The sequence below is a fragment of the Rhinoraja longicauda genome, chromosome 4, assembly GCF_053455715.1.
Source record: "Rhinoraja longicauda isolate Sanriku21f chromosome 4, sRhiLon1.1, whole genome shotgun sequence".
Classification (NCBI taxonomy): domain Eukaryota; kingdom Metazoa; phylum Chordata; class Chondrichthyes; order Rajiformes; family Arhynchobatidae; genus Rhinoraja; species Rhinoraja longicauda.
Window position 1 is genome coordinate 69,331,874 of NC_135956.1, and position 9,986 is coordinate 69,341,859.

At 46.0% G+C, this 9,986-nt stretch overlaps 1 protein-coding gene across 5 annotated transcripts in view; it reads right to left on the bottom strand.

The window, feature by feature from the left end:
* Positions 1-8,743, bottom strand: part of ss18 (SS18 subunit of BAF chromatin remodeling complex) — a 40,280-nt gene extending 31,537 nt beyond the window's left edge. For all 5 annotated transcript variants that reach the window (XM_078398003.1, XM_078398001.1, XM_078398002.1 and 2 more), the window contains exon 1: positions 8,631-8,743. In XM_078398003.1, coding sequence (XP_078254129.1) covers positions 8,631-8,699 — 69 coding nt within the window. In that variant the 5' untranslated portion in view covers positions 8,700-8,743. The remainder of the gene's footprint in view (positions 1-8,630) is intronic.
* Positions 8,744-9,986: the final 1,243 nt, after the last annotated feature.

Genomic DNA, 9,986 nt, shown 5'->3' on the forward strand with positions numbered 1-9,986 from the left:
CCTACATACCTGTACGTCTTTGGAGTGTGGGAGGAAACCGAAGATCTCGGAGAAAACCCACACAGGTCACGGGGAGAACGTACAAACTCCTTACAGTACAGCACCCGTAGTCAGGATCGAACCTGAGTCTCCGGTGCTGCATTCGCTGTAAGGCAGCAACTCTACCGTTGCGCCACCGTGCCGCTTCTCTGGAGAACATGGATTGGCGACATTTCAGGTCAGGAGGGACCCTTCTTCAGACTTGACATTTTGGATCAGGACCTTTCCCAATTCTTCCGAGTCTAAGCAGGGTCTGGGTGCTCCGGTTTTAATTTAATGATACTTCCAAAATGATACTTTATGGTCACATGTACCTAGCCACAGTGAAACACTTTGTTTTTGCAGATATTCTGGTAAAGTCATACAGCAGGACTCACCTAGGCAGTGCACAAGAGTCTTAGCACCAACAAAGTTACAACATTTCAACAGACCAATGGACCTTGCACTTTTTTGATCTACACTTTCTCCGCAACTGTAACATCATATTCAGCATTCTAGTACTTTTCTCTTTGCACGACCTGATGTACTTATGTATAGAAACATAGAAAATAGGTGCGGGAGTAGGCCATTTGGCCCATCAAGCCATTCGACATGATCATGGCTGATCATCCAAAATTACTACCCAGTTCCTGCTTTTTTCCCCCATATCCCTTGATTCCTTTAGCCCTAAGAGCTAAATCTAACTCTCTCTTGAAAACGACCAGTGAATCGGCCTCAACTGCCTTCTGTGGCAGAGAATTCCACAGATTCACAACTCTCTGGGAAAAAAGTTTTTCCTCATCTCAGTCTTAAATAGCCTACCCCTTATTCTTAAACTGTGACCCCTGGTTCTGAACTCCCCCAACATCGGGAACATTTTTCCCTTATCTAGCCTGTCCAATCCCTTAAGAATTTTCTATGTTTCTATAAGATACCCTCTCATCCTTCTAGATTCTAGTGAATAAATGCCCAGTCAAACCATTCTTTCATCATACGTCAGTCCCGCCATCCCGGGAATTAACCTGGAGAACCTACGCTGCACTCCCTCACTAGTAAAAATGTCCTTCCGCAAATTAGGAGACCAAAACTGCACTCTAGGTGTGGTCTCACCAGGGCCCTGTACAACTGCAGGAGGACCTCCTTGCTTCTAAACTCAAATCCTCTCGCTATGAATCACTTGATAGTACTCATCTATAGTACGATTTGTCCGGGTAGCACGCAAACAAAGCTTTCACTGTGTCTCAGTAGACGCGACAACAATACTAAAACAAACAATACAAGCTCAAGTTAACATTTCAACTCTAAACTCCAGTTCTCCAGAACATTGAAACCTACATGAAAGGCCTGGATAGAGTGGATGTGGAGAGGTCGTTTCCACTAGCGGGAGAATCTAGGACCAGAGGGCACAGCCTCAAAATAAAAGGATGTACCTTTAGAATGGAGATGAGGAGGAATTTGTTTTAGTCAGAGGGTTCTGAATCTGTGGAATTTATTGCCACAGACGGCTGTGGAGGCCGTCATTGGATATTTTTTAAGCGTTGATTGACATGTTCTTGATTAGTAAGGGCGTCAAAGGTTACAGGGCGAAGGCAGGAGAAAGGGGTTGAGGGGGGAAAAAAATTGATCGTCGATGATCAAGTGGCAGAGTAGACTTGATGGGCCAAATGGCCTAATGATGTTCCTATGACTTATGGTCTTAAATGTGTCTTAATGTTCACCTTGTAAACGCTTAGGTTTTCTCCCATACACGAGAGACATGTAGAATTGCAGGTTAATTGGCTTCCGTAGATTATTTAGTTTAGTTTATTGGGGCAATGCAATTGCTAATAAATTATTTGCTATCTCAAAAAGTTGAGTTTAGTTTTATTATTGTCACGTGCTATCCATTCAACAAGACGACTATACATGATTACAGTCAAAGACGGTGGGTTGAAGGGCCTGTTTCCGCACTGTATCTCTAAACTAAACTCTTCGTACTCAGACGCCTAGAATCATAAGTACAGAGACCAAATCTTCATCCTATCCTACCCAAGCCACCTGTTTCATTTAAAGATACAGCGTAGAAACAAGCCCTTCTGCCCACCAAGTCCATGCCGACCAGCGATCTCTGTTACACTAGCGCACACTGCACACTAGGGACAATTTACAATTTTTTTTCCAAAGAGAATTAACCTACAAACCTCTACATCTTTGGAGGGTAGGAGGAAACCGGAGCACCTGGAGAAAACCCACGTGGTCAGTGCGAATGTACAAACTCAGTACAGACAGCACCCGTAGTCAGGACTGAACCCCCGGTCTCTGGCGCTGCAAGGCGGAAACTCTACCGATGCGCCACCGTGCTGCTATTGTACCGATCCATACTAATCCCATTCACCTACGAGGTCACTTGCATTCTCTGCCTTGGTTTTTTTTACGTTAGTAACAAGGTTATTAATATCAACATTTGCGCCCATCAACACAATGAGTAGGTGGCCTGATTCATTCTAACAAGTCATCAAGATAGGAACTTCATTTGCCATCATGCATAAGTCACCCTGGTTAGTCACCATCTTCCTGCACATTGTATTAACCCCTGCGCTTCCCCTCTGGGCCTGCAGAATCCTGATCTACTCTGTTTCCACCACGCTAGACATTACACTAAACTAAATATGGTTCATCACACAACCCTGTGTTTTACAGATCTGCGTCCTTTGCGCCTGACCCGCTGGAGCTTGTTGTGTCTATCTTTGGTTTAGACAATAGGTGCAGGAATAGGCCATTCGGCCCTTCGAGCCAGCACCACCATTCAATTTGATCATGGCTGATCATTCTCAATCAGTACCCTGTTCCTGCCCTCTCCCCATACCCCCTGACTCCGCTATCCTTAAGAGCTCTATCTAGCTCTCTCTTGAATGCATTCAGAGAATTGGCCTCCACTGCCTTCTGAGGCAGAGAATTCAACAGATTTACAACTCTGAAAAAGTTTTTCCTCATCTCCGTTCTAAATGGCCTACCCCTTATTCTTAAACTGTGGCCCCTGGTTCTGGACTCCTCCAACATTGGGAACATGTTTCTTGCCTCTAACGTGTCCAACCCCTTAATAATCTTATTTGTTCCAATAGACAATAGGTGCAGGAGTAGGCCATTCAGCCCTTCGAGCCAGCACCGCCATTCAATGCGATCATGGCTGATCACTCTCAATCAGTACCCCGTTCCTGCCTTCTCCTCATACCCCCCTCACTCCGCTATCCTTAAGATCCGCTATTCCAATAAGATCCCTCTCATCCTTCTAAATTCCAGTGTATACAAGCCTAGTCGCTCCAGTCTTTCAACATATGATAGTCCCGCCATTCCGGGAATTAACCTACTAAACCTATGCTGCACGCCCTCAATAGCAAGAATATCCTTCCTCAAATTTGGAGACCAAAACTGCACGTAGTATTCCAGATGCGGTCTCACTGTGGCCCTGTACAACTGCAGAAGGACCTCTTTGCTCCTATACTCAACTCCTCTTGTTATGAAGGCCAACGTTCCATTGGCTTTCTTCACTGCCTGCTGTACCTGCATGCTTCCTTTCAGTGACTGATGCACTAGGACACCCAGATCTCGTTGTACGTCCCCTTTTTCTAACTTGACACCATTCTGATAATAATCTGCCTTCCTATTCTTACCACCAAAGTGGATAACCTCACACTTATCCACATTAAACTGCATCTGCCATGCATCCATCCGCCCACTCACACAACCTGTCCAAGTCACCCTGCAACCTGATAGCATCTTCCTCACAGTTCACACTACCACCCAGCTTTGTATCATCTGCAAATTTACTAATGGTCCTTTACAAAACATCATTTTGGTTTAAAACAGCAGGCCCTTCCTACACACGATATAAAAAGTGGTGGACACTGCCAGGTCCATCATGAGTACTAACCACCCCACCACGGACGAGATCTACAGGAGATGCTGCCTCAAAGGTAGCCAGCATCATCAGAGACCCACAACACCCTGGCCACGCTCTCATCTCACCCCTGCCATCGGGAAGGTGCAGGAGCCTAAACACTGTCACGTCCAGGTTCAGGAGCAGCTTCTTCCCTACAACCGTTAGGCCATAAAACACCACGAACTCCAACAAGACTAGGAACTGTCTTGATTGCACGAGGGACTAATACCAGGCTTTTTAATGTTTTTATTTATTTAAGTTATTTATGAGTACTGTGGTTATACGACTGTTATGCTGCTGTGAGAAAGAATTTCCTTGTTCCGTTGTCAGTACATATGATGATTAAATGCTCTTGTCTTTTGATCTCTTCAATGGGAACAGGTTCCTTCACACTCTCCTTTCCTAAATCAACCAATCATCTCCAAAACACAAAGTGCAGGAGTAACTCAGCGAGTCGATCAGCATCTCTGGAGAACATGGGACGACGGCAGGCACGTCCCCAACAACTCTCACCAACGTCTATAGATGCGCCGCAGAAAGCAATTTATCGGGATGTATCAGAGCATGATTCGGGAGGAACTCCATCCAAGTCCGATAAAAGATCATCCGAGGGTCTCTAATGAAGTAGATAGTAGCTCAGAATCGCTCTCTAGTTGTTGATAGGACGGTTCGGTTGCCTGATAACAGCTGGGAAGAAACTGTCCCTGAATCTAGAGGGATGAGTTTTCTGTTCATCTTGCTTCTGTTCGGAGAAGAGAGAGTGACCGGGGCGAGACTGGTCCTCGATTATGCCGGTGACTTTGCTGAGGCTGCATGAAGTTTAGATGGAGTCAATGGAAGGAAGGGTGGTTGGTTTACTTGGTCTGAGCTGCGTCAAAAATTCTCTGTAATTTATTGCTCAGTTGAGGTTAGTTTGTCACTTGTACCGAGGTACAGAGAAAAGCCTTTGTTGCGTGCTAATGAGTCCTGTTGCGGTCTTGGATGGAGCTGTCCCTAAACCATGCTGTGATGCATCCCGATAAAAAAAATTCTATGACACATCCATAGAAGCTGGAATAGAGGGGTGGGGGCGGGACAAATCCTGGCAAGTGATAGGTGGATAAAGTTGAGGGGGGGGGTTGAATGGCAGATGGGTGGAATACATGATAAATGCTGGAGGTGAAAAGGAGACAAAAAGTTACGGAGAGAAGAGGTACTGATGTTGCCTGTCCATTTCCTCCGCAGATGCTGGCACACTCAGAGTTCCTCCAGCACTTTGTATTTTCTTCAAGACTGCAGCATCTGCAGTTCCCTTTGGCACCAGTTTTAGTGTGCCCTTTTCCATCTATAGAATGCCTTTGTTACTTTATGATTTCTTTGCCTTCTCAATTTTAAAACAAAGTTCTTTGCATTGGTTTTGCTCAATTGCACATTTGAACTGCACAATTCATTTAAGACTTAAATTTACACATTTTATTGACTAGTTTTTATGTAAATTTCCATCAATCACACTATTCTTCTGTTTCACACAGCAGTTTTAGTTTAGTTTCGAGATACAGTGCAGAAACTTGCCCATTGCCCCATTGAGACTGCGCCGACCAGCGATCAACCATATGTTAACACTACCCTACACACCAGGGACAACTTACAGAAGCCAATTAACCTATAAATCCTGTATGTCTTTGGGATGTGGGTGGAAACCAGAGCATCTGGAGAAAATCCACACGGTCACAGGGAGAATGCCCAGGAATGAAGGGGACTAGAGTGGTGGACAAATGCCTGGTCCATCACGGCTACTGATCTCCCCACCATCGAAGCGATCGACAGGAGGCGCTGCCTCAAAAAAGTTGCCATTAACAAAGACCCACACCAATGGCTCAATGGCACTTTTGTCACATGTGCGAAGTGCTAACACAGAGAAATTATTTTTCTTACAAACAGTCCAGTAGAGTGTCGCCATATCCCCGATTAGCAAGTGCACAAAAACAGTCTATTGAGCCCGCATGCGAGGTTTTGGCGCCATTTTCAAATTCCAGTCCACATTCTAGTTGTTATGAGCAGTGCCTGATCCAGGCGAGTCCCAGGCTGTTCCGGGGCCTCCAGCCGTCGCCTTCCTTGGGCGCCATGTCGCTCTCCTCGCCAGTCCCTTTCTGATCCCCGGGGGCGCTTCCTGCAGCCAGGACGCGGTTGGCCAGACCCCGGTTCCCTCTCCGACACCCTGGTTTCAATCCTGCCATCAGGAAGAAGGTGCAGGAGCCTGAAAACTGTGACCTTCTGGTTCAAGAACAGCTTCTTCCCAACAACCACCAGGCTCTTGAACACTGCACAACACTAACCTCAGCTACGAACCCCTGTGGACCATCTTTGGTTGCATTTTGTTTTTTTTTGCCCTAGTATTGCAGTTACTTAAATATAATAAATAACATTTCAATGAATTGTCCCTGTGCACTGCGCCCTATTAGGCTGCTGAAAGTAAGAATTCATTTGGAAACAAGGAACTGCAGATGCTGGTTTACAACAAAAAAAGTGCTGGAGTCACTCAGCCGGTCTGGAGAACATGGATTGGTGATGTTCAGAATGCAGAAACAAGGAACTGCAGATGCTGGCTTACAAACAAAGGCACAAAGAGGTTGTTGCCCAGAGTAGGGGAATTGGGAACCAGAGAACTTACGTTTAAGGTGAGGACGGGAAAGATTTAAGAGGAAACCGAGGGGTAATTTAAAAAAAAAAAAAAATTACACACACACAAAGGGTGGTGGGTGTATGGAATGAGCTGCCAGAGGTGGTAGTTGAGGCAGGTACTATTGCAACATTTAAGAAACCTGGATGGGACAGGTTTAGAGGGATATGGGCCAAGTGCAGGCAGAAGGGACTAGTGTACATGGGGCATGTTGGTCAGTGTGGGTAAGTTGGACCAAAGTGCCAGTTTCCACGCTGTATGATTCTATGACTCCATAACTGCTTGGGTAACCCACCGAGCCCGACACGAATGAATTTGTTCCGTTATCATAGACATACAGTGTGGAAACCACCCACTTACATTAATCCTTTATATTCTTCCTACATTCTCATCCGCTCCTCTCAAATTCTATCACTCAGCTACACAAAGAGCAATCAATTATTTGACTAGCTAACTGACCAAAGCACAGATCTTTGGGATGTGCAAGGAAGCCAGAGCACCCAGTCATAGAGTGATAGTGTAGAAACAGGCCCTTTATCCTAATTTGCCCACACCGCCCAACTTGCCCCATCTACACTAGTCCCACCTACTTGCCTTTGGTCCAAATCCCTCTAAACCTGTCCTATCCATGTTCCTGTCCAAATGTTTCTTAAACGTTGCGATGGTACCTGCCTTAACCACCTCGTCTTGCAGCTCATTCCACACATTCACCACCCTTTGTGTGAAAAGGTTTCCCCCACAGGTTCCTATTTAAAGTTTTCCCTCCTTGCCTTAAAGCCATGTCCTCTGGCTCTTGATTTCCCCCACTCTGGACGAGAGACTGTGTGTCAACCAGATCTACCCGTCGGTTGTCGGGGCACATGATAATCAAACACTCTTGAGGGATCTTGGACAGAGGTGAAGTTCATTGCCAGGATAAAGACTCCAACCACAAACTATCCATCTCGTGGAGTCGAGTCTAGCCATACGTTTTACCCAACGCGAACACACTTAGCGAGACCAGTCCCGTTAGGACTTGACTGAAATAAACTCGTCAAGTCCCGTAGCGGATTTTCACCAGCGATCCTGGATGGATGTGTTCAGGATCCACGTCCCTGAAACATGATACTCAACGCGCAAGTACAAACTTCCACCACATTACATCTGGGAACCCCCTAGAGCACAGCGAGAGATTAGTTTAACGTTTGGCATGGACATTGTGGGCCGAAGGGCCGGTTCCTGTGCTGTAGTATAAGAAGACAACTGCAGATGCTGGTACAAATCGAAGGTATTTATTCACAAAATGTTGGAGTAACTCAGCAGGTCAGGCAGCATCTTGGGAGAGAAGGAATGGGTGACGTTTCGGGTCGAGACCCTTCTTCAGACTGGTTCTCCTGTGCTGTAGTGGTCTATGTGACCTTAACACAAACGGAAATCTTGCCATCAAAGCGGAGAAGAAAAAAGGTCTCACACACATTTCGTTCCACCAAAACACAAAACTTTAAGTAACTTTCTTTGTACAAAGGGGTCGTCAATAAAGATATCCATCACACGCCATCGGCGTTTAGGAGCACATTTCACATCAAACAGAGCTATTACTTGTACACGAAACCAGCCAGGGATTAAAAAGTTTACGCATAAGTCTGCTAGTGCCTCAATTAATATATTTACTCGCGCCCACAGTGTGTACTATCGAGGGAAATACGCCGAAATACATTCAAGCCCCAAACATTAACAGTCAGAGTCAGAGGAGAAACATTCCACATCATGGCCGCTGGAGCTGAAAATTCTCCCCTTGCCTTTGTGCAGATAACCCATTCAATACCAAGCACCCAGTTTCAAAAGATGAAATTAAAACATACACAAGCAAGCAGAACATTTTAAAACCCCGCCTCTGGATTAAAGTTTAAGACCCGCAAATGAGGACAGCAATGCAAAGACACATAATGGTCGCAGGCCCCAGGGAAGTCGAGGGGAATGTGGCGCTGCCGCTACAATGTAACACTCGGGAGTGGAAACGCTACAAGAAATGATACAAGCAAATGGTTACAGTACCTTTTGAATGGCGGCAGGTGTAATTTCACCTTTCCCGCGCTGCCGCGGTGTAGCAAACGCCACCGACATTGTCTAGTGTGAGAGCGAGTATGGAATTTCCCCTTTAATGAAACTCCCCCCCTCCCTCCTCTTCAACCACACACAGTCAGTCCAGTGGAGCACAAATATTTCTCAACTCCTCCCCTTCTCTGATACTGAGGGTGGGTTTCGTGCCAAAACTCTGCGCGCACACACACTCACAGTGGTAGCAACTGTGTGCAAAGAAGGGGAACGGATTTATTTTTCACCTCCCCCAATAAATTGGTGTATGGTCGTTGCAAATATCTCTCAACCCCTCCCCTTCTCTGATACTGAGGGGGTGGGTTTCCTGCTTAAAGCTCCGCGCACACACGATAATAGCAACTGCAAAGGAGGGAGGGGGGGAGAGGAAAGGAATGGAATTTTTTTTCAGCTCCCCCAATAAATTGGCGTGTGTGCGCGCTTGGTTGTTACAAACAAATATCTTTCAACTCCTTCTTTGATATTAAGGGGGTGGGGTTTTCTGCCAAAACTCCGCACACACACTGGTTTCAACTGCAAAGAAGGGGGGAGGAGGAAAGGAGTTGTTTTCACTTCCCCCTAGAAATTGATGTGTTGTGTGTGGTTGTTACAAACCGGGTCTCCAGCAAACAGATTAGGAAATATAGCATATGCGTTTTTTTGTGTTGCAAACTAGGCTCCAGAAAGCAGATTAGAAAAGAAACGGCGTGCATTCATACATTTGTAGCCAGTAGGTGCTGAGCCCGCTTTTTGCTCGATTCTCCTTTTTTTTTTAACAGTTCGTTTCTGTCTCCTCCCTCTCTCATGATATAATTAACTCTCACATCCTCTCTTTTGCAAACATTTCATGAGGACGACGCTGTGAAAATCACAAAAAAAAACCCAACTCCCCCAAAAAAGTGCTGGTGGAAGAAACGGTGCACATTACATAGTTTACACGCATGGATTGCATGCAGCAATGCATTTGTAGCATGCGGCATTGCATTTGCTGCGTGCGTCGTTTGTATGCAGCAATGTATGGGTTGCATGCCGCGATGCATTTACTGCACGCAAACCGCAGACAGCAATGCATTTGGTTCCAATCAGCTCCTTGCAGCAGCCAAGAGCACTACTCCCCTCCCCCTGCTGCGGGACTCAGCTGCTGGTGTGAGCTCAGCAACCACACTGGGGAGGAGGGGACAATAGTCCCCGCGATGTCAACATTACTCCAATTAATTTGTTGCCCTTCGGTGTTTGCAAACGATGCATTTTAATTTAGCCGTTGTAAATGTTATCTTGAAATGGCTGGCTGTGGGTTGCCAGCAAACGGAGCTGCTT